Below are 24,619 nucleotides of genomic sequence, written 5' to 3' on the forward strand. Positions count from 1 at the left end.
TTGCCTGTGAAGAAGTTCAGGTACAGTGCAAGTCGAAGGAAGCATGGAAGTGAGCTTGCTTGCTTGCTTGCTTTCTGTTGATCTTATTTTTAAGTTTAAGCTGGGTAAGGGGCCATTGACATTTGTTTTGTTCATTTTTTTGATGTTTAAAATATTTTATAGTATATAAAAATAACATAAAATTTGTGAATCATAACATAATACTTTCAAAGTCTCAGGGAGGTGAGAACACTGGCTCTGGAGTGCCTGCTCTGGGATTTGATATATAATATTTTTAAATATATTTGGAACAATTTCAAACAGATTTTGCAGAAACTGACAAGCTAATCCTAAGGAAATTTAAGGAACCCAGAATAGCCAAAACAATCTTGAAAAAGAGCAAAGTTGGAGGACTCACACTTTTTAATTTTAAAACACACTCCAAAGCTACAGTCAGTAATCAAGACCATGTGGTACTGGCATGAGGATAAGCGTGTGTAATAGCTGAGTGCAGGAGAATCGAGAGTCCAGAAAGAAACCCTCATGTTTACTGTCAATTGAGTTTTTGACATGGGTGCCAAAATCACTCGGTGGAGAATAGTCCTTTCAGCAGAGGGTACTAGGACAACTGGATCGCCACATACAAAGTTCTGAGCTTGGACCCCACCTTCACACCACGTGCAAAAGTTAACTCAAAATGAGTCAAAAGTCTGAATTTAAACACTAGAACTATAAAGCTCTTAGAAGAAAATAAAGGTATAAATTTTTGTGACCGTGTATTAGGCAATGGTTTCTTAGATGTGACACCAAGAGCATGCACTACAAAAGAAAACCACAGTGAGATACCAGTTCACACCATTATGGTGGCTATAATCAAAAAAGACAATAAGAAGTGCTGGCAAAGACAGAAATTGGAGGCTTGCTGGAGGGAAGGTAATATGCTGCAGCCTCTGTGAGATCATTGCAGCAGTTCCTCCAAAAATTAAATGTAGAGTTACCATATGACCCCGAAGCTCCATTCCTAAGTATCTACCCAAGAGAGATAAAAACATTTGTCCACACAAAAACTTGTACACAAATGTTTATAGCACCATTCATAATGCCAAAAAGTAATGCCAATTCATAATGCCAATGTCTATCAGCTAATGAATAGATAAATAGAATGTGGTATATCCATGCAATGGAATATTATTGGGCCATATAAAGGAATGAAGTGCTAATCCATGCTATAACATGGATGAACTTTAAAAATATTATGTAAGTGAAATAAAGCAGTCACAAAGGACCACATGTTATATGATTGCACTTTATGAAATGTCCAGAATAGGCAAATCTATGGAGACAGGGTATTTGTGTCCTGCGGCTGCTGTAACAAATTACCGCAAAGGTGGAGGCTCTAATCTCTGAGTCCATGGCTCTGGCCTCATAGTCATTCTTCCTTTCTCTTGAAGGGTACACATGTTTGCAGCTGAGTAGGGTTTTTTTTTTTTTATTCTTATGGGTACATAATAGTCCTACATATTTATAGGGTACATGCGATGTTTTGATAGAGCTGTACAATGTGTATTAATCAAATCAGGTTAATTGGGGTGTCCATCACCTCAGGGATTTTTCATTTCTTTGGGTTAGGAACATTCCCATTCTATTGTTTTAGTTATTTTAAAGAATACCCTAACTTATTGTGGATTATAGTCACTTTGTTGTGCTATCAAATATTGTTCATTCTGTCTAACTATATTTTTGTACCCATTAACCATCCCCACTGTATTCCCCCCTCCCCACAGTTGAGTAATTTAATCAGCCTGTTTCCTACCTCTAGAATTTTGGGAGCCCAACACCCTTCTTTGATTTTGTCTAGTCTCTGGACCTTTCAGTCCAAGCTGGCAGTGTTTCTGCTGGTATAGCAGTCTCAGAAACCTTGTGGGTCTCCTGTATGTCTTGGGATTTATGCCATTAGGTAAAGTTTCTCCAAAGATCTTCCCTAGATAATTTTATCTCTTTTCTTTGCTTCTGTGAGTTGGTTGTAAAGATTCATGAATCACGTTGAATCTCTTTGACACTACCAAAATTTGGCCAGCCACACCCTTGGCTGCCTCTCCAGAACACGTTTTCCTAACAGTGAATCTCCTAATTTTAGCGTTTTGTTTGTTTTTTCAAGTCTGAATAGCCTGAGAATTTCCCAAATCATGAATCCCAGGGTCATTGTTGCCTAACAGTTCTTCCCTCAGTTTCTCTCTTTCCTCTTGCATTCCTAGCTGAATCTTCATCATTTTGCTTGGAAGTCTACTCTGCTAAATACACATGTTCATTGCATATGATTCTGCCTTCCACACAGCTATAGGATACCATCCAGCTAAACTATATAACAAGGATCCTCTTTATTCCAGTTTCCAGTAGCATGTTCCTCATATCCATTGAGACCTTCTTAAAATCACCTTTAACATTTACATTTCTACCAACATTCTGTTTTTGATAGTATATGTATTCTTGAATACAAGCTTTCTGTATCAGCTTCCTCACTTCCTCTGAGGCAGAGTCTGGGTGGCAGAAAAATATATCTGTATTTCTACCTGTAGATTTGCCTGTTCAAAGCAATCTATCACACTTCTCAAAATTCTACCAGCCTCTCATCCAATTCCAAAGCCACTGCCACATTTTTAGGCACTCCACTCCTGGTGACAAAATTCTGTGTTCTTTTCCTGTGGCTGCTGTAACAAATTACTGCAAACTTGGTGGCTTGAAAGAATAGAAATTTCATCTCTTGCAGGTCTCAGGGCCAGAAGTCCAAAATCAGTATCATGGGCCAGAATCACAGTGTCAGCAAAGCTGTGGTTCCTCAGGAGGAATCTGTTCTTGCGTCTTTCAGCTGCTGCTAGCTGCTGGCATTCCTCGCCTTGTGGCTACGTCACTCCAGTCTTCATGGCCAGCATCCTAGGGTGAAATCTCTCTGCTCTGTCTTCACATCACCTTCTGTGTGTGTGAAGTTTCCTTTTGCCTCCTTATCAGGATACCTATAACTGCATTTAGGGTCCCTGCGTAACCCAGGGCAATCTGTTTATCTCGAGATCCTTAACTTAATCACATCTGCAAAGACCGTTTCTCAAATAAGGTAACATTTACAGGTTCCAGGGAATAGGACCTCATATCTTTGAGGCCTATTATTTAGCCTGCTACATATAAAAAGTTGATTAACGGTTGCCTAGGGCCAAGGGTTCTATGGGGGAGATGGAGTTTCCTTTTGGAGCTATGAAAAAGTTCTAAAATTGATTGTGGTAATGCTGCACAACTCTGAACATAGGACCAGAAACCATTGAATGGTATGCTTTGAATAGGTGAATTTTATGGCATATGAATTGTATCTCAATAAACGTATTATATATATATTTTTAATGGAAGAAGGTTTCCTTTCATCAGCCAGGGCTATTTCATTGCTGGAAACAGAGCTTGTTCAGGACCCTGGGAATGCTGTCTCACTCATTTTCCAGTGCAAGCAGTACCCCTGGGGCACAGGTGGGTTCTTTTCCTTTGAGTCGCATTTTGAGCTCAGGGCTGTGTATCTGCGGTGTTTTATTCCGTTGCAGCCGGTCATTCTGATGCTCAGATGGTTTCATCCTCACCCAGTGGGAGCTCCCAAGCACCGTCCCGTTGCTCTTGAGGCCCTAGGTGACCCCGTTCGTCTTTCATAGCTTGCTGGCATTTAGGCCTGGAGTTGGCTATTCCTCTAAGGAGCCCTGGGTACTTTTGAGGGTGATGTGGCATTCAGAGCATGCAGTGTGGGTGCTGGTCTATTCATTGCTTTTGGGCCTTTTAGTGAAAAAAAACAAGGAAAAACATGTTTTTGAAATAACAGCAACAACAAAAAACCCGTAATTGCACACTGATATTTCCTATTCAAATTTAACTTTATAGGATTTTTACTACTTTCATTTTAAACATATCTTTTCTGTTACTATGAATATCATTTTCTAATATTATTAGCATAATTACTTGCTTTACTTTAAAATAGTTTCAGAGTAAATGGCTTATATTACTACTACTAACAAAGTATTGACTGAAAATTTAAGATTCCTTTGCAGCAGTTTTTCCTTAAAATGTATCCCTTCGTGGAGAATATGCAGTTTTATTTTTTGTTTCCTTTTTTTAAAAGGCCCCTCAAAAGAATTCTTTTCTGTAAATGAGTATGCCATCAACTTGATATCCCGCTCATTTGTTTCAGTTTGTTATGGACTTTTAGAAATTGTACCTTTTTCTTTTGCTTTGGTTTTATCTTCTCAATAGTGGAAGATTTACATGCTTCCAAAGCAAAGACGGGCAATGTGGTGTGGTCAGAAAAGGCTCATTTCCAGCCTAGTTCCTGGCACTCGTGGCCAGCATCCTGGCAGCTGTTGCTCTGTGATTTTGGTTTATCTTTCCCACATTTCCTGTGGCAGATTTAAGTGAATGTGTGTCTTTGGATTCCCCAGGTCTCATCCCAGAGGCCTGTGTGGCACAGTGCATGTGGCGAAGAGCATGCGTGTTTCCCTCCCGCCTGTCTCCTTCCTGGTGCTCACGCCCTGGCGTGTCACGGGGCCCTCGTGTGCAAGTTGAGCCAGTGTGGAAACTGTATGAAGCTTGTTTATAGTAACATCTGTTTAAAATGTTTTCTCATTCTGTTTTTTCATCTGTAAGCTGGGTGTGTTAGTAGCTTCTACCCCATTGGGTGGTTGGGAGGATTCAGGGCATTAATACATATGAAGTGTTTGCGGCTCAAGTGTTAGCTGTTATTTTTAAAGGTGGTCATTGTTTATAGTCTGTAATACCCAGCCTCAGGTGCAGCCTGGACACTTAATGTTTGGTAGCAAGCAGAGGAGATGGAACAGCCCGAGTGAAGATGAGGGAGGTTACATGCTCCTCAGTGCTTTTTCTGGAACAGTCCTGGGAGAGTTGGGGTGCTTTGGAGCAGAAGTGGGTACCATAGTCTTAGCATCTGGATAAGGACCCGGGGGTACTTGAGCCTGGGAAGGTCAGTTAGGACGCCAGCATCCACAGCAGGAACCAGAGGACCCCGGGGGAGTGACAGACAGCCCACCAGGGGATCAGAGGCAAAGTTTCAGATTCCAGGGTTTTCTCCCATGGAAAGGAACTATTGCAGCTGACCCACAGCACCCAGTCCCCAAATGTTTCTGGACGACCTGCCTTTGGAAGAATTGTAGGAAATGTATTTGCCGGACAAGAAAGGCCCTTGACTAGCAGTTGATGAACTGCTTCCTGTGTCTGTTTCTCATGTCAGGTGCCCCCTCCCTACCTCCCCTCAGGCCTCCTCACACTTGTCTTGAGAGCTGGAGCTGGAGCAGACAGCACTGGCCACTCCGTCTGGGCCAGGAGCACTGCAGTGTGGTGGCACCTGCTCGCCAGGCTCCAGGCATTGGGCTGGCAGTGAGTCTTGCTGTGTCCTGGTTCTGTGCAGAAGGGGTTTGGGGACACGCTCCTAAGCCTTGTTCAACATGTCTTATGTCTAAGTACAGTTGCTTTTGGAACCTACTTCCTTGGCTGGGCATGGTGGCTCAAGCCTGTCATCCTAGCACTTTAGGAGGCCAGGGTGGGGGGATTGCTTGAGGCCAGGAGTTCAAGGCCAGCCTGAGCAACATAATGAGGCCCATCTTTGCAAAAAAACAGAAAAACCAGCCGGGCGTGGTGGCACACACCTGTATTCCCATCTACTCAGGAGGCTGAGGCAGGAGAGTCACTTGAGCCCAGGAGTTTGAGGTTGCAGTGAGCTATGTTGACTCCACGGCACTCTAGCCTGGGTGGCAGAGTGAGACCCCATCTCTAAAAAAAAGAAAAGAAACCTACCTCCTCTTGTTTTACCTTTTATGATGTGGAGAAAACACAACAAATTCTCTTAAGGCATCACAGACCTCAGAGATGGTCCCAGGCGTTAAGGAGACGTCAGACACTGGCCTGGCTCACAAGTCCCCTTCCCCTCACACTTGGCCACCTTTTCTCTGTTCCTGAGCTTCCTGTGGCTCCCACACCTTTGTCACACCCCACTCACCACATCACTGTCCTTCAAAGGCCAGGCTGACATGGGCCCACCACGCATGTTGTTTTTCCCGCCAGGGATTGCTGGGGCAGCCAGGGACTGGGCGTGTGGACAGGCCCTCCTGCAGCCCTGGCTCCAGCAGTGCCCAGCCTCCCCTCTCCCCGGGCCTTTCTCTTTCTGTTGACCTGTTGTTCTGGGCTCGTTCTCCAAGCTGAAGAAAAGGGGTGGGGTGGAACAGGGAGATAGATGTGGGATCATAAAGATTTAGAAAGTGTCTGGATTTTTATACTCATCTGAGCCCACTTTTCATTTTCCTTCCTTTCCTGTGTGTCTGGCAGTCTGCTCTAGGGGACACTCCTTGTCAGGTGATTTAGGAGGAAGGTCAGTGAGCAGGGCAGGGAACCAGGGCTGCCTTGCCGGAAGGATGGGCATTTCGACAGACGGGAAGGACGCTTCTCTGAAATAAGAGTTTAACTCAGACATTGTCTTGTTGACCACAGGACAAAGTCACAGTCGTGATTTCCCTGGGACACCCAGGAGTGAGTGTCCTTGGGTGCCAAGAGGACAGTCAGTGGGTGGCAGGCGGGTCCTGCTGAGCAGTTCTGGAAGCATGGTGGCCCACACAGAGAGGGCCCTGGGCAGGCATGGCCTTCACCTGCCACCTGTGAGTGGCGCTTTGCTCTCTCCCTTGCTGTGCTGTAAATCTGGATGAGCACAGATCCGCGGAAAGCACAGCCCAGGCGCGCCATCCAGATTCTCAGCAGAGACCACATCAGCAGTGAAAAGGCAGCAACAGGCTGGGCTTGAAAATGAAAGCACTTCCATACGAACAGTGCAAAGGCAAAGCGGCCCGCCCATCTGCTTCCCATAGGCCTTGTGACCTCAGCCCAGCTCCTCGTCCCCTCTGGGCCTGACTGTTCCCTTTGTGAAAAGAAAGGGGCGCTTGAGATGGCCTTCGGCCCTCTCAGCTGAGTGCGCTTCCCATGAGGGTGGAGGAGCAGCAGTTTGAGGCTCTCTGTACCGCTTGCTTGTGCCTTTTATTGGCCGGCCCAGCTGAGCACTGATGGCTCTGCTCTGAGATGGATTCCAGAGGAGGCTGAGCCCCCCGGTGGGCCTCAGAGGCCAGCAGCCTCCGGGAAGAGCCTCAACCTGGCAGTAGGAGGGGGAGTCAGACAGCTGTGCTGCTTCATCTGGGATTAAACAGCTTCCTGTTTTTACTTTTAGGACGAATACCTTTCTCTGGTGGCCAGGCTCATTATCCATTTCCGAGATATTCGTAAGTAAGAGTTTGCATTTCTGGGGTGTTACCACTGTGAGAGGGCCGCTGTGTCACTGCCTGGCAGAGGCTTCCTGGGTGGGCTGTGGCACCCGACTCAGAAGGTCTGTGTCCACTCGCGCTTCTGGGGAATTCTTCCCTGCATCGGATTTGATTCCAGACTCTTCTTCCTCACCTCAAAAATGCTGATTCTGGTGTCATGGAAATGTCCTCAAAGTGATCTAAACTGGACTGCTATTTTCACTTGTCCGTTTAATCTCCTTTTTTAATAGGACTATTGCTTTTAATTCTGGCAAGTTCTTAAATATGTTTGCCCTGGAAATGGAAACTTTCTTTCCTAAAAGTTGATTTTATTGGCCACAGAGTTTTGACCTAAACATGTATTCCCGCCAGACTAGAAGCTTCTGCGGTCAGCTTCCACGTCCCTGGCTCCCGCTGTGGTGGTGGTGCCCTCGGCTCACGTAGTGCCACCTCTGGTTTGGAGGCCCCTGTGGGTCTGTCTGCCAGGCCGGGCAGCAGCCCTGGCTCTTCAGAAGTGAGTTGTCATTGCATCCTGGGGCTGGCGCTCTTGGCACTGTGTGTGTCACGTGCAAGCACGCAGGTGCTGTTCCTGGATGACCACAGCCTGTGAAGGAAACCGGGGCTAGTGGCTGCTCTGTGGCTCCTGCCCACTGCAGTTGTGTGACTGCTGGGGATGAGCTGCTCTTGACACAGGCCTGCCCTTGGAGTGCACGCCTGGCGAGTCTGTCGCCTGTCCCCTGTGGTTTAGGAATGGGGGAGATATGGGTCGTAGAAGCAGCTGCAGCATCAGTGTCAGTTGTCAGGGCAAAGGGAGATAGAACATCCCAGAGCCCAGTGGGTTTTGCTTCTTTCCACAAGCAAAGTGGACTTAACTGGATCTCACTTTGTTTGTGGTGCTGATAAGGCGCCAGGAAGTATAGAAGAGGAGAAGGAATAGGAGCTGGGAATAAGCAGCCCAGATGACCCAGTCTGGACGTCCCCACTCTGCTTGTGGGGACAGTGGCTTGGATGCCACACACGGTCCTTGGGAGGCTCACAGGCTCATAGGGAGGGGGCCGAGCAGGAGGCTCCAGGCCAACTGTTGCAACAGTTCCCCACCACCATGCACTGGGGCCAGCGAGACCTGGCTTCCAGCTGGCATGGACAGCCTCGGTTTCCTCTTGTAGGAAGTGGAGATGCTGCCTCGCCAGAGTGGCTGACACTGGAGGTGCTGTTGAGTCTCAGCACTGTTTTAGCCTCCTGGGGGTTCCTGTTGTGCCCTTGTTGATTGCTCAGGGCTGAGCTGAGACCCTGGGCCTGGAAGAGAGGAAAGCCAGAGAAGGCCCAGAGCCCAGACCCCAGCATGCCTCTGCCCTGGGCACAGTTCTCCAGGGCTCCACGTTGACCCCAGAGTGGCTCTGTGCCCTCTGCTCCAAGGGCTCTTGTAGGTTCAGTGCTGCGAGGAGCAGACACCCTCCCCTAGTTCAGGGAACACCAGGAGCTCTGTGGGGGTTAAGGTTTGAGGCACCAAGGTCTGTTTGCCTCGTTTCTAGGCAGGGTCAGTTCAGTTTTAGCAAATAACCTCTGGGCAAACGCTTACAGAACTGACTTACCCTTGGAAATATGTGGTTATATAAAACTTTGTTTACTTTGGTTTTTTGTTTATGTTTTTACATAGATAACAAGAAATCTCAAGCTTCTGTCAGCGGTAAGAGTTTTCCTTTTGAAGTAAAGTTTTTCCTAACCTCAGACTTGGGGCGGCAGGAACGAGAGTGCGTGCTCGTGTGCCCGGATTCGCCTTGCCACAGAAGGAACTCCAGCGAGGAGAAGGCCAGCCAGCCATGCCCTGACCTCTGCTCCATCTCCGCGTCCCTGCACACGGGGAAGTCAGACGGTGCCTCCCTGGCCCATTTCACACCACTGCTGTCTTGGCCCAGCAAAAAGATTGTAAAAAGTCACAAAACTATGAAGACGTTATCTAAAAATTTTGAGCTCTCTGGGAAAGAACTATTATGGTATATTCAGTATAATAGTCTATAGTAGTATTTCTGAGAGAAGAGCTGTGAATTCACTTTCTTAAATTACAAAATTTCTTTGTAAGTTTAGAAATCTACATTTTTTAATTTTAGGATTTTATCACATAAGGGGAATCCTGTCAGTTCAGCCCTGTCTCTGCTGACTGAGCTGCCAGTGAAGGGGTTTAGCAGACCCAAACTGGCCGACTGCTCCCCGCCCGTCAGGAAGGGAGTGTTCTGGCATCACAGACTGCACAGCGGTCTGCTCTGCCCTGGGCAGTGGGGCCGTAAATGCTGACTGTCCACGCATGCCTTAGCTGTGCCAGCCTACGTGGGCTCCACCTCTCGGCCAGTGCAGGATTCTTGGCCAGCCAGTCAAGGCAACGTGGCTGAGTGTTGGGCCCCTTCGTGTTGAAGTGTGGGGTCCTTGGGCATCACCCAGTTTGGCAAGGTAACCTTACTGGGCCACACCCAGCAGGTAGCTGTTTGCCGTGAGCCTACATAGCATTGGGCTTTTTGTCCTCATGGCATTGCTCAATGAGGCAAGTCTGCTGACCTGGTGTACTTGGCACCTTGCCCCTCAGTGCCCCGTGGAGCCCTCCTTAGCTGCTCTGGTGTGGTGGCCTTGGACACGGGCCCATGCCATGCTGGACTCTGCAGCAGCAGGGCTGGCGCTCTGGTGTCTGCAGACTTGCGTCCTCCCCGGGAGAGTGTCTGCCTGGCTCCTCCTGCTCTCTCTGGTCTGGCCACTGTGCTCCCACTCACTGTGTAGAAGGGCATCGTTGTCTCTGGAAGGCCCAGCTGGGTGCTCACCCAGCAGGAGGGCTGGACAGCCAGGAGGGCGGAGCTGCCACCTTCCCTCAAGGCCTCAGCGCATCTCCAGTTCAGCTGCAGGCATCAGAGGGGTTGTTTGTCTCTTAATAGGACCCTAGCACAGGCCAGGCTAGGGGTATGGGACATGCTCCTTGCTCTTGAGGGGCTCAGTGTCCGGGAGCAGTGACCAACACACCTGACATCCTGGCCCCTAGCATTTCAGAGGCTTGAGAACTTTGGTCTCTCACTGTTTGGGGGTTTGAGGGGGTCAAGCCTGTAGGTTGGAGGAGATCTGTGCTCCGTGAGCCTCACCCGGTTCAGTGGGCCTTTCCTGAGACGCTGTGCTCTTGTGTTCCCACAGATCCTATGAACGCGCTCCAGAGCCTGACTGCTGGACCTGCCACAGGAGCCACGGGAATTGGCATGCCTCCCCGGGGACCAGGACAGTCCCTGGGCGGGATGGGTGGCCTTAGTGCCATGGGGCAGCCGATGCCCCTCTCAGGGCAGCCGCCCCCTGGGACCTCAGGGATGGCCCCTCATGGCATGGCTGTTGTGTCTACGGCAACTCCACAGAGTGAGTACTGCACTTCCTGGAGGATTTGCCACTTCCCTGGCACGTGGCAACTCTTTATTCCTTTTTTTCCAATGGTATGAAGAAAAGCACGGAGAAGCTCTAGACAGCTCTGCCTTTTTATCTTTGTTGTGTGTGGAAAGAAAAGGCTCCAAGCCGTCTCTGACCTGCCAGAAGGGTGCAGTGATGTGGGCCCTCTTCCTAGCCCTGGGCGGGAGGGCAGGACTCGGGGAGGATGGGGAGGCCTAGGCCTCCATCTGAGGGGTTGTGTTGTTGCTGAAACAGAAGCAGTGTATTTCGGGTGTTCTGAGTCACCAGGCAGTGCTGTGTTGGCACCCACGACCCCATGGTTGCCCTGAGCCCTGGGAGCCATCCCTTCCGGTGCTGCCCTTGCCCCTCGGTCATCCTGGGTGTGGTCTGCAGCACGTCATCAGCTGCCCTTCCTCAAAGGGGGTGCTTTGTCCTCCTCATGCTTCTCTGTGTGATGTGGCCCATCATCCCTCACACGCTGTCCTGGTTGGGAGGCTGTGGTCAGGTGTTCTAGGTGGGCCAGAGCTGCTCTCAAGAGAAGGCAGAGAACCTCCTCGCTCTTACTCCCGGGACCTGTGTTTATGTGCCTTTGATTCCCGTCAGCATTTACTCAGGACTTGGTGTGTGCTGTGCCCACTGCAAAGTGCTTCACTACTTTCTTCCCCTTTATGAAACTCTTATTTTTCAGATAGTTTAAGAGTTGTGGGAAGTTGTAGAATAGCACAGAGAATTCCATGCGCCCTTCACCTAGCTGCCCCCAACAATAACATCTCACGTAGAGTATTGTCAAAAACAAGAAATTAACATTGGGCAGTACTGTCAACCCAGCTAGAGACTTTACTCACATGTCAGCATTTTTTTGCGTGCATTCTTGGGTTGCACGTGTGAGTATGTGTCCTTCTGTGAGATTTTATCATGTGTAGAATTAAGCAGTCATCACTAGTCAGCATGCAAAGTCTTCCATCTCGACCAGCAAACTCTGTTGTGCTCCCTCTTACGAACCAGCCCCTCCCTCCAACCCTAAGCCCTGGCGACTGCTGATCTGTTCTCTGTCTACAGTGCTGTCGCTTTGCAGACGTCGTGCAATGAAATCATGCTGTATGTGACTTCTGAGATTGGCTTTTTAAACTCAGTCTGATGCCCTTGAGATCCATCCTGGTTTTCCCAGTAGTGTGTACCTTTTGTTGCCAAGTAATAGTCCATGAATGGATGTTCCCCAGTTTGCTTATCCATTCACCCCTGAAGGACATTTGGGTTGTTTCTCAGTTTGGGCTGTTACAGATAAAGCTGGGTGGACGTCAGTGCACGGGCCCTGGTGTTTGGGTCTATTTTTCATGCATCTCTCACAATAACCCTGTGAAGAGGGCAGTGTCCCCTCCTCACTCGTGGCTGTCCTGTCGGGTTTCCCCTTCTCAGGCCGCAGGCGTCCTCAGTCCTACCTGCTCCTGCCTGGAATCTTCTTCCATCCCCAGCTAGCTCTTCCCTTCTCCCATCTTCATTCCCTTTTTCTGACTGATGTGTTGCCATCCAGCTCTTAGCGAGTGCTGACTTTCTCATCCTGAAACAAAATTATTATGCTTTCTGTATTGGACCAATGCTAGAAGTAGCTGAGAACTTGAGAAACAGTTTCCGGCTGGCCCTTCCTCCCGGGCTCCCGCCTCCTCTCTCGTCAACACGCCTGATACGCGCAGGGCCAGGTTATGGGAGGATAGGCAGAAGTGCTGGCACTGGCTCCTTGTCATGTTATACTCTTGGGTACTGCTTGGATTTCTTTTCATTATGAGCTTATATTTTATAATAAGAATTAGTTTAAAAATGTATAAGTTGAAGGTCAGGCATGGTGGCTCACACCTATAACCCTGGCCCTTTGGGAGGCTTGGTGGGAGGATTGCTTGAGGCCAGGAGTTTAAGATCAGCCTGGGCAACTATGCTAGACCCGTCTCTACAAAAAGTGAGAAAAATTAGCCAGGCGTGGTGGTGCATACCTGTAGTCACAGCTCCTAGTGAGGGTGAGGCAGGAGGATGGCTTAAGCCCAGAAGTTAGAGGCTGCAGTGAGCTATAATAATAACCCTGCACTTTAGCCCATGCAACAGAGCGAGACTCTGTCTCAAAAAAGCAAAAAAAAAAAAAAACCCAAAACAACTATGAGTTTAGAATGCTCACATGACTTGATGGTAATCCCACTCCAAAGAGTTTGTGTTGAAGCAATTCTTTGTCAGAAGCTCAGTGGTGAAGCTGTGGTATCCTGCACACACCCTCCCCAGTGTGACCTTGGCCCACATCCTGTTTTCAGCTTCCCAGGGGCCTGGTCTACTGTGTGGCATTAGGTGAAAGTTGAAGTGGGTTCTAGCCTTCTGCATCCTGCTGCTTACCCCTGTTAGGACCCTCCCTCTCTGCCCTAGACCCCTAGCCTCCCTGGTCTCCCTGAAATAGGTGGTGTTGCCTAGTGGGCATTTGCTGTCCTTTCCTGACACCTTTTTCAAACACAACGGCTTAATTAAGTCCCCTTTGGGTCTTCATCCAGTGCCACCAAGAGGGCAGAGCCTTGGTCAGAGGTTTTGCCAGGGGTACTGTGATAGTCTCCAGGGGACCTGGCTTGGTCAGAAAAGGCTTAAACTGTGGACTATCCATTTGGCTGGGGGCTGTGGTACAGCATTGGGATGAGGCTGGCTTTTCTCTCTGTGTGTTCTTGTTCCTCAGTGAATTTTATATCACATGTGTGTAAAACCGACTTTAAAAATAATTCCCACTGCCAGCTGTGTGACAGACGGGGTGCTCCTGGCTAACCAGGTCCTGGAGGGGTGCACTTTGGGTTGGTGGGGGAGCTCTTCGCCCTGCTGAGCCTTGGCTCACTGCGAGGTGGGAGGAGGTGAGCTTGGGATTCCTCCGTCCAGCGAGGATTTGTGCTGGGGCCTGTGGCACCCCCTGTTCCCCCAGAAGCAGGTGCAGATTAGAGGAACACATCCCTGGCCTAGGCCTGTGCGACTGCACAGAATGAGGGCAAGCGGTAAGCACGCAATCCAGAGTCACCAGGCACGCAGGGAGGAGAGACGTGTGAAGGGAACAGAGACAATGAACCAATGGAGATGCGCCCAGGGACCACACATGCGGGAGCTGTTCCATCCTGGCTTTAGGCTCAACATGCATAAAGAAATAAAGGACAGCATTTCAAATGAGAAAGCCCTGTCAGAAGTAGTCGAGCAGATTTGAAATGGAACCTGTGAAAGTGAAAAATATAATTATTGAAAGAAGAAAGTGTGGATGAGTAATCAGCAGATTAGATATAGCTGAAGAAAGAATAGTAAACTCGAAGCTAAGTTTGAAGAAATTATCTAGAATGTAGCGTAGAGAAGAGGACGTTGAAATGGGAAAACAAGGGGTAAGAAATGCGAAAGACCAAATGTGTAGAACGGAAGAAAGGACCAAATGTGAGGGCTTGATGGCTGGGAAAAGCCCAGCCAGCCCCAAGCAAGTTAAGTAAAAGGCATCCACATCTTAACCTACTGCTGTGGGACTACAGAACTCCGGAGGCCAGAAGCATATCTTAGAAACAGCTGGTTGCTGGGAAGGAACAATATATAGACTCAGCAATGGAGTCAGAAGGATAATTGAATGTTGTTAAAGTGTTGAGAGTGGAGCTGCCAGCTGCGGTTGTGTGCCAGTAAGACTCTTTCAAGGACGTGGAGAAGCAAGACATTTTTAGACAAACCAAGCCTAAGAGACCTTCGCGAAAAGGTTTTCTAAAGGACATATCCTTTTATTTGCTTACTCTTTCTTCTTCCCACCTGGGTCATCCTTTTATGATGTAAGGTGTAAAATGGGAGAAGAAACATTGAGCATAGATGGCAGTAAATGTATGTCAGTCTAAACCGCTGATTCTCTGCTACAGTGATTTTGCTCCACGGGAGACACTGGACAATGTCTGAAGCCGTTTTTGGATGTCACAATGGTGGGGGTACTGCTGACACCTAGTGATCAGAGGCCAGAGATGCTCCTGGCTGTCTGTGCAGGAAGGCACCCCAGAACATAGAATCATCTGCGTCAAAATGTCAGCAGTGACAAGGTTGAGAATCCTTGGTGTAAACTAAAATCACCTCTGTAAAATAATACACTCAAGCTAACCTCCATACAGACTTGCCACATTCCAAGCACTATTTTGAGTGTTTTATTTATGATAGATTATTTAATTCTTAGTCCAATGTGTGGGGTGGATACTATGACTGTCTTTTTTCTAACAGAGAAGAAACTGAGGCAGTGAGCAGTGGCAGAGTTGGGATTTGAGTCCTGGCAGCCTAGCACAGAGGTTGTCTTCCTAGCCACAGTCTGTCTTGCATCTTAATACAGTGTGTGCTCTGAAGGGTTAAGAAGATAACAGAACATGGCATAAATGGAAGTCACGAACACCAGGCCTGTCATGAGCATGTAAATGCTACTTTGAAAAATGCTTACTCAATTAGGGAAAGAGGCTAAAATATTGATAAGCTTTATGCTCTAAGTTAAATATGCATGATAAAGTTGAAAAACAATTGCTAAAACGGTAGAAATAATTTATAAGTTTCAAATCAATAGGAGAAAGTGGAATAAGGAAAAAATAAGCCAACAAACAAAAATCCAGAAATATCCAAAGTTCAGTCCAGCCATCTGACAAAAATGCAATTCAACAAGAAGCTTAGGCTGGGTGCAGTGGCTTAGGCCCGTAATCCTAGCACTCTGGGAGGCTGAGGTGGGAGGATCACTCGAGGTCAGGACTTCAAGACCAGCCTGAGCAAGACCGAGACCCCGTCTTTACTAAAAATAGGGAGAAATTATCTGGACAGCTAAATATATATGGAAAAAAATTAGCCTGGCATGGTGGCACATACCTGTAGTCCCAGCTACTCAGGAGGCTGAGGCAGAAGGATTGCTTAAGCCCAGGAGTTTGAGGATGCTGTGAGCTAGGCTGACGCCACGGCACTCTAGCCTGGGCAACAGAGCAAGATTCTGTCTCAAAAACAAACAAACAAAAAAAAGAGAAGAAGCTTAGAAAAGGGAAGACAAATAGAATTAAGCTGAAAAATATACTAAAAGACAGGAAATGTGAGATTAAATGGAAATGAAAGGAAATAGTACAGCTATATTATCCTAGTAAGAAAACACACCTACAGTATAACATGCAGAAAGATTTGAAAATAAAAGGTGAAGAAAGATGTTACTTCTCCTGGTTATTAGTAGGTAAGCAGACAAAATGATACATTTACAGAAGATTTAAACAATGTAATGAACAACTTAATCTAAGCACACGATAAAACAAATATATTTATAAAAATAGAAAAGTAAGCCTCAGATTTCAGTTTCAGAGTACTGTCATGTTTGTCATACACATGTTTTCTGAATGTCACACAGTTAGAAGTCCATGACAAAATAAATTTAAAAATTCTTACAACTGGCCGGGCGTGGTGGCTCATGCCTGTAATCCTAGCACTCTGGGAGGCCGAGGCGGGCGGATTGTTTGAGCTCAGGAGTTTGAGACCAGCCTGAGCAAGAGCGAGACCCCGTCTCTACTAAAAAAAGAAAGCAATCATATGGACAGCTAGAAATATATATAGAGAAATGAGCCAGGCATGGTGGCACATGCCTGTAGTCCCAGCTACTCGGGAGGCTGACGCAGGAGGATCGCTTGAGCCCAGGAGTTTGAGGTTACTGTGAGCTAGGCTGATGCCACGGCACTCTAGCCCGGGCAACAGAGCAAGACTCTGTCTCAAATAAAAAATTAAAAAAAAAAAATTCTTACAACTAAAGAGAATAGCTAAAATAAATAGTGACAACATCAAGTGCTGGTGATAGAGAAACTGGATCACTGAGATCCTGCTGGGAATTGAAGTGGTGCAGCTGCCTGAAAACGAAGCGCCTGGCTCCTGGACAGTGAGAACTGGCCGTGAGCATCTGTGCACAAATCTGCAGTCACCCCAAGTGTCCTTCACGTGAGCCTAAATGTGCTGTGAGGTGCCTGCGGGATACTGTTTGGCAAAATTCAAGGAGGGAACTACTGATACAACCGCAACCTGGCGATCTGCAGAGAATTATGCCAAACGTAATAAGCCAATCCCAAAAGGGTTCATACCGCATGGTTCCATTTATATATGCCATTTTGAACCATTATAGATAACTTTGAAATGACAAAGTTGTAGAAATGGAAGACGCCACAAGTGGTTGCCGGGGCTTGTGGATTGGGGTGACAGCACCAGGGACCCTAGTGGTGTGGGGACTGTTCAGTATCTTGACTGTGGTGGTGGCTGAGCCCACCCAGGTGATAAAGTTGTGTAGAACCTAGTATATCCCACACATCTTGGTTTTGATACATTGTAATTTTACAAAATCTTACCATGGAGGAAAGTGGGCAAAGTATACAAAGAATCTCTCTGTGTTTTTTTTTTTAATAACAGCTTTATTGTGATATAGTCCTCATTAGCACACAATTCACCCATTTGAAATGTACCACTCAGTGGTTTGTAGTGTAATTCACAGGGTCATGCAGCCATCACCACTATCAGTTTTAGAATATTTTCATGTTCACAACAAAAGAAAGCTCACCACAGAAAATCCTGTGATTGCTCATGTCAGCACTATTCACAACAGCCAGAAAGTGGGAACAACCCGAGTGTCTGTCAGCTGATGAATGGATAAATGAAATATGGGAAGTCCATGGAGTGGAATATTATTTGACAATAAAAAATAATGCAGACAGAGCTGAGATGTGCCACAACATTGGTGAACTTCGTAAATATGCTAGGTGGAAGAAGCTGGTCACAAAAGAGCACATACTGCCCGATTCCTTTTATGTGAAACGTCCAGAAGAGAGGCAAATCCATAGAGATAGAAAGTAGATTAGTGGTTGCCAAAGTCTGGGCTTTTTATCTGTCTAAGAGACTTAGTTGGCCCTTTTCTTTTCTCATTGATATGAGTAATTCGTAATAGTAAGTTCCATAATTAACACAAATGCCACTTCTCATTCATCTTTCTCTCTCTAGTAAGGGGAGCGTTGAGATCCCAGCAGCAGCCTAGACGGTGGGCCCTGCCCGAGCAGCCGTCCTGTCTGCACTGCAGCAGTGGCAGTGGGGCCTTTGCCTGTTGTTGCTTTCCTTGCTGTGCAGCCCTGTGGAGTCTCAGGGAGCCAGGCCTCCGCCAGCGTGTGGGGTGCATGGGGTGCCGGGGGCCTAACTCTGGGTCTGCCCTGCAGCCCAGCTGCAGCTCCAGCAGGTGGCGCTCCAGCAGCAGCAGCAGCAGCAGCAGTTCCAGCAGCAGCAGGCGGCACTGCAGCAGCAGCAGCAGCAACAGCAGCAGCAGCAGTTCCAGGCGCAGCAGAGTGCCATGCAGCAGCAGTTCCAGGCAGTCGTGCAGCAGCAGCAGCAGCAGCTCCAGCAGCAGCAGCAACAGCAGCAGCATCTGATTAAACTGCATCATCAAAACCAACAACAGGTACCAGGCCCCCCGTTCCCGCTCTCAGCCTCTCTCTGCGGTCCTGGAGCCCTGGGCAGGAGTTGCCCACAGTGCCGGGTGCAGGGGCCCAGAGGCCGCCGAGGGTCCTCCCGACACAGGTGCTGCCTGCCCTCCTCCGTGGGCTTCCCTGATTTGTGAGGGAAACGGTGCGATCACAGTAGGAGGCCCCTCAGTCAGGGGTGCCTGGCTGCAGGCCCACTGTGTGCTGCGGGGCTGTGTGCAGTTCAGCAAGAGCTAACCGAGGCAAGAAGTAAGACGAACACTGTGAGACTTGGGAGTGCTTGAGCCGTCCTGAGGGCACGTTTCTTTCGAGGACATGTGCACCTCCTATTTGCCCCCGTCTCAGTGTCTGTGCTGTGTTAGTCGACCTCCACTGTGTTCTGTAGGGCAGGGAGCTGTCACGTTAGAAGTCCTCTTATTGGAAGTTGTTTTGCTATGCCGAAGGTCACGGTGAGAGTCCAGATGTGTTAAGCATCCGCCCTCACAGCAGGCTGTGGTTCAGGGAGGAAAGCCCCGGGAGCCCGCTCCACGTTCCACCCATCCGGGCCCTGCTCGCTGGCCCCCTGGATCTTGGAGGCTCTGCTCCCAGGGCTGGCCGTGCATCTTCTCCCCCTTTGCTCCCCAGCCTGACGAGTAGGCCGGGGCCATCGTCACGAGGCTCCTGCTGCTGACCACCGTAGGGACAACACGAGCGCCAGTGGAGAGGCTTCAGAGCTTGCCGTTGCTGAGCTATAATCCGGGCTTCTGTGGGGCTGCACCTGTTTGTTGTCACCCCTTACTAAACCTTCTAGATGCTTCCTTGAACCATCCTAGGGGCAGACCAGTCTCTGGTGGCCAGAGCACAGGCACACACTTTGTGTGTCCTCAGTGTCAGGGAGGTAGCCAGCGTTGGCCTGGGGGCCCAGCCCTGCTGTGGGAGCTGCCCCCTCCCCCTGTGAGAGGTCAGCCCAGGAAGGCCTCCCTGAAGGCTGTGCCAATGCCCATCTCACTTCCTGGGGCCACAGCTGGTGCCGGAGACTGAGGGATGGGAACTGAGTGCTGTCTGTTTTGTTCCTAGATACAGCAGCAGCAGCAGCAGCTGCAGCGGATGGCACAGCTGCAGCTTCAGCAGCAGCAGCAACAGCAGCAGCAGCAGCAGCAGCAGCAGCAGCAGGCTTTGCAGCCCCAGCCGCCAATACAGCAGCCACCAATGCAGCAGCCGCAGCCTCCCCCTTCCCAGTCGCTGCCCCAGCAGCTGCAGCAGATGCATCACGCACAGCACCACCAGCCGCCACCACAGCCCCAGCAGCCTCCCGTTGCTCAGAACCAACCGTCGCAGCTCCCACCACAGTCACAGGCCCAGCCGTTGGTGTCACAGGCTCAAGCCCTCCCTGGACAGATGTTGTATGCCCAGCCCCAACAGCAGCTGAAATTTGTGAGTACTTGCAGCCCACGGTGGGGCGCATGTGGCTCTTCTCGTGTCACCTGCAGCCAGAGGTTCTGTCAGCAGTAGTTTCTGAGGATCTTTGGCTATAGACGACATGTCCTGTTCCTCAAGCATTGGGACTTAGCCGGCCCCGCCGACCGTGTTGCGCAGCGCGGCAAGGGAATGTGAGCTCCAAGAGCTGTTTCTGAGCCCCCCGTGGGATGCCTGCCTCTGCACAGCAGGTGTGGCGTCCGAGCAGTGCGGCTGATGCCAGCAGTGTCCGTGGACACTAAGGGCGTGGGTGACTAGGTCCGTGGGCACTGCACACATTCTCAGCACGTGGAAGATGCGCTGGCTCCACTGGGTGTCCGTTGTACTTTGCCAGCTGCTTGGAGTTATGTTCTGAGCAAAGACCTTTTAACCCTGTCATTACCACATTTTTGAGGGGAGTATTACTATAAAATACTGTTACTTTCAGTCTCATTGTGTGTCTGCACAAAGCAAATCCAGTCAGTGACATTGAAACAGCAGACAGGGTCTTGCCTCCAAGGCAGAGGTAGCTGCGTCAAAGGGCCATTTGGACGTCTTTCTGGCTCACTTAGTTTTTGTGGCTTTTTGTATTTTTGATTAATTGAGTGGAATGGGACCAGGGGCCACTTCTGAGCCAAGGGTCGAGTGAACAGGAGGCCCCACAGAGGCAGGCTGACATCTTGGAGGGTTGTGAGGAGCAGATACAGCCACTCACCTGGGAGCCAGCACAGTGCCTGGCTTGTCCCTCTGGAGGCGTCTCCACCCAGTGGTCCCTCAGTTGCCTGCTTGTCCCTGGCTGTGTTGCCCGAGTTCGCCTTTCTAGCCACGCCTGTGCCAGGCAGCCTGGTTGCCTTCAAGGAGTCAGGGCTGAGTGGAGCTCTGGTGGCTCAGAGGATGAGGCATGTGTGCGGCGTTGGAAGTCATCTCTTCGCTTGTGATAACCGGTGGTGAAGGGTGTGTGGAGACATCCCAATAGGAGGGCTGCCCTGCCTCTTGCTGAAGTTGGGGGAGGTGGGGCTCAGCAGTGCCAACTCAGAGCCAGGCAGTTGTGGGACATTTCTGATGAGTTTGGGGGATGAGGCACAGTCAGTGAGGTGACATCATACTGTATGCAGTCATGAAAATCTATCCTCATCTCAAGAAAGGCTCCATTTCCAAAGCTCCCACAGAGGTAGTGGGCGCTCTCTGCCCCGGGTGGCTCCAGATCACGTTCTCTCTTCATCCCTCAAGGTCCGAGCTCCGATGGTGGTGCAGCAGCCGCAGGTGCAGCCGCAGGTGCAGCAGGTGCAGCCGCAGGTGCAGCCGCAGACAGCTGTGCAGACAGCTCAGACTACCCAGATGGTGGCTCCTGGAGTCCAGGTGAGGGCCTTGGGAGCCAGGGCTTCTGTGGTCACCAGCAGGTGTGTGCCCACCTGTGCGTGGAGCGCTACAGCGAGGGTCCTGTTTGGATGAGGGGCCGAGTTGGTGAAGCACAGGGTTCCTTTCTCTCTCACACTCCTCGGACTCCGTGGGGTCCTTGGGGTGCCCAGGTCGGCCCAGTCGTGTCTGGGACTCTACCAGCTGGGTAGTGCATGTCATTCCTGCCTTTCCTCAAGCGTCCTACATTATCCTTCCTCCCTACCACTCTGAGCGTCCCTGAGAATGTGTGTCGGAGAGGAAAGTGCCACACTTTGGAGCGTCTGAGTACAGAGCTGGCCCGGTGAAAGGCAGCTCTTCAGAAACTGGGGAGAGGACGGGGCAGGAGGGTGAGAGGAGGTGTCCTGGCGCTCATGCATGCTCAGGGACTTTGGCGCTGTGTGGGAAGTGTGATGCTCCCATGTCACTGAGCCTGCTGTGCTCGTGCTTTGTGTGTCGGGTGTCGGTGGGACACAGGACGGCTCACCTTTCCTAGTATCTGGGGATTGGAGATCCGGCGTACGGAAGACTTCCCTGATAGACCACCTCACCCTTGTGCAGGGGACGAGGCAGGGAGATGTCTGCTCTGGGGCCTCGATTTTTCCAGCATGTGGTGGGAACACTGCTAGTCCTGATGCGGGGGTGCTGGCTTTAGAAAGAGTAAGAACGTGCTGGTTGATGTGTTGAGACTGTGGCTGGGTCCCAGCCCGCAGCTGGCACCCTGGCGGTGCTTTGCTGCCCTCATGAGGTCAGTGGTGCTCCTGCCCTGCTGGTTTACTGGGAGCCTGTTGAGCGTGACGTCTGGGGGCACAGCCACACATGTCAGGCATCATTTTGCACTTGGGGGTGTGTGTTCAGTAACGTCCGTCCCGGTCCCTCAACCTCACCGAAGTCTCCTGGGAGCTGTTTGGGGAGAAGCATGCTGATGGAGGGACTCTGAGGTGTTTGGCAGAACTGGGCTGACCTTGTCACAGCACCAAGCAACCTGGGCCCAGGATCTCATGTCACCCGCTTGGTCAGATGTGGCCTGTGCCAAACACACCACAGACCTCACGATTGTGGCTGGAGGAGGCCGACTGCCCTGTGTGATGAGACTTCAGTCTGTTCCTGCCACCGTCCCGTGTGTCTCGGCGTGTCCTTGGGCCTCCTGGGCATGGGGGAGAGCAAGGACATGGCATGTGTTCACAGCTGTTCAGTGGCGGCACATGGTGACTGCCCAGCTGGTGGATGTCGCTGCCGTTGCCTCTTTGTGACCTTCCCTCCCCAGTCCCGGGACCGTACTTCGTGGAAACTTCTGCATCTCAGGTTTGGCCAAGCAGCAAAGGGAGAACTTTCCTTTTCATCCCATTTCTTGGTGTTTGGAAAGTGAGCGGCCATAGAATAGTTGATGGGTCGAGGTGGTGAGGCCCGATCTGCTGATTTGTTCGCAGGCTTCTAGTGCAAGGGATCCATGTGCCTCAGCTTCGCTGGCATCTCATCACCTTCCAGAAGCAGGAGCTCAGCTGTGCACTCGGTTCCCCACGCTGAGCCTGCGCTTCCCAGTGCTTCCTCCACCCATTGCTCTGGGTGGAGGTCCCCATCTGGTTGGTGTGGGAGTGTGGCCATGGGCAGCCACCTCCAGAATTAACGTTCTTTCTGTCCCAGTGGAGTGCAGAGTGTTCATGGCAAGCAGAGCGAAGGTGGGCCCCAGACTTTTCTTTTCAGGTGGGAACTCAGGAAAGGCTGCAGGATTCTCTGGGAGCTGGGCGCGTGGAGCGTGCTCACACTGCAGCTGATTGCAGGGCAGGGTTGGTGTCTGAAGGAGTTTTGTCCACTGGCCCTGCAGCTCCGTGGGTGCTGTGTGGTGGGCTCCCCAGTGCTGGTGGCAGAAGAGCCTTGTCAGTTCCTGAAGCCCTGAGTGTGGTGCGCGTCCAAGGTTAGCTTCCCCGTCCAGCCACACACCCCAGCATTCGGTGCCGCGTGTCCTGCTGGTTTTCTGTCTGCGAGTGCTCTTGCTTCCTGCAGATAGTACGGTTGCGTGGGGGCTGGTTGGCTGACCTCATTGCACTGTTCTAGCAAGAGCAGGGTCCCTGGGGTGTGGCCAGGTGGCTTAGGTGCAACAAGCCCTCCTGAGGGGCATGTTTGGCCTGCCTTCGGTTGGCACAGTGGACCAGGAGAGGCTATAGTACTCTGATCCCCAGACTTTTAAAAATGTGCGGTAACTGTAGGAGATAGAAAGTGGGGAGAAATAGAGGAGCAACACTGCAGTGAGGGAGGGACAGATCGGTGTCCTTTCTAGTTCCCACGTAGCTGAGGTCACGAGGTCCATGGGTTTTATATGTAGTGTCTTCTGCATTAGCATAGAGTGAAATGCTCTGCCGAATTAGGACCCCTGGTCGACATCATTTTCAGTGTGATATTCCTCTATGAATATCTTCTGCTATCCTTAATTGCCATTTTGTTCTTGGATCTTGAGGTTATTTCCAATTTTTTGCTGTTACCAGTGGTGTATATCTTGATGCATGGCTGAATTCTAGATTGTACCCGAAGCTTCTCAGAATTGAGTTACTGGGTTGCTTTGAGGGCCCCCAAATCCTGTCAGCCAGTCGTCTAACCAGGAGCTCAAAAATGCAGACTGGATCTCCCTGTGTGGTGCCCATACCTTTGACGTCGGGATGTGGTGGTGACCCCGTGTTGCAGCTCTGTGTATGTGAGCTGCCACATGCCAACAGAATGGGCCTCTGGTTCCACGAAGGAAGCACTGGGATGGGGGCCCAAGCGGGCAGCCCTCCATTCCTCATCTTTTAAGCCCGCCCTCTCAGAGCCTAAGACAATTGCCCCTCTTAGGTGGCCAGGCCCTCAGCCTGGGATTGAGTACTCTAGAAAGATCACTCAGCCCTGTGCTGCGTACGCCTGGTTCTCTTTTACCTGATGTTGCTTGTGTAGCTGAGGAGGGCGATGTCACCCCCAAGGGAATTCACTGGGACACAGCAGACCTCTCTTTCTCCCCAAGAAAACCAGCACAGAGTGTGTCTCTATGTTCTAACAGTCTCCATGCTTTTGTCTTTTGACCTTCTTTTAGTATATGAAAACTTAACTATAATTTACAACTTACAAAGAATTGTCACTGGGCTCAGTGGCTCACGCCTGTAATCCTAGCACTCTGGGAGGCCAAGGCGGGAGGATTGCTTGAGCTCAGGAGTTCAAGACCAGCCTGAGCAAGAGCGAGACCCCGTCTCTACTAAAAATGGAAAAATTAGCCATCATCGTGGCACGCGCCTGTAGTCTCAGCTACTCTCGGGAGGCTGAGTGAGAAAAAGCGGGTCGCTTGAGCCCAGGAGTTGAGGTTGCTGTAAGCTACAGTGATGCCGGCATTCTACCCAGGGCGACAGAGGCTCGTCTCAGAAAAAACCAAAACCAAAACAAAGAATTGTCATCCAAGATAGACCTGCGTTGTGGACGTGCGTGTGGCGTGCTGGTGCCTGGCTGCTCTCTGGCAGAGCGTTGGTGGGCCTGGAAGACCCTCTCTCCTCCTGCGGCCTGCACTGTGAGGGCAGCAGGGAGGGGCCGGCCTGGGGGAGGGGGTTGAATTCCTTTCCGGGTACACGTGTGTTGGGAAGCAGTGAG

At 50.2% G+C, this 24,619-nt stretch overlaps 1 protein-coding gene across 2 annotated transcripts in view; it reads left to right on the forward strand.

Annotated features, from left to right (window-relative positions):
- Positions 1-24,619, forward strand: part of MED15 (mediator complex subunit 15) — a 67,867-nt gene that overhangs the window by 26,666 nt on the left and 16,582 nt on the right. For both annotated transcript variants that reach the window (XM_045535226.1, XM_045535227.1), the window contains exons 3-8: positions 7,226-7,277; positions 8,956-8,985; positions 10,467-10,679; positions 17,924-18,162; positions 19,241-19,597; positions 20,849-20,977. In XM_045535226.1, the coding sequence (XP_045391182.1) occupies positions 7,226-7,277; positions 8,956-8,985; positions 10,467-10,679; positions 17,924-18,162; positions 19,241-19,597; positions 20,849-20,977 (1,020 nt within the window). The remainder of the gene's footprint in view (positions 1-7,225; positions 7,278-8,955; positions 8,986-10,466; positions 10,680-17,923; positions 18,163-19,240; positions 19,598-20,848; positions 20,978-24,619) is intronic.

The sequence above is a fragment of the Lemur catta genome, chromosome 21 (genome assembly GCF_020740605.2).
Source record: "Lemur catta isolate mLemCat1 chromosome 21, mLemCat1.pri, whole genome shotgun sequence".
Lineage (NCBI taxonomy): Eukaryota > Metazoa > Chordata > Mammalia > Primates > Lemuridae > Lemur > Lemur catta.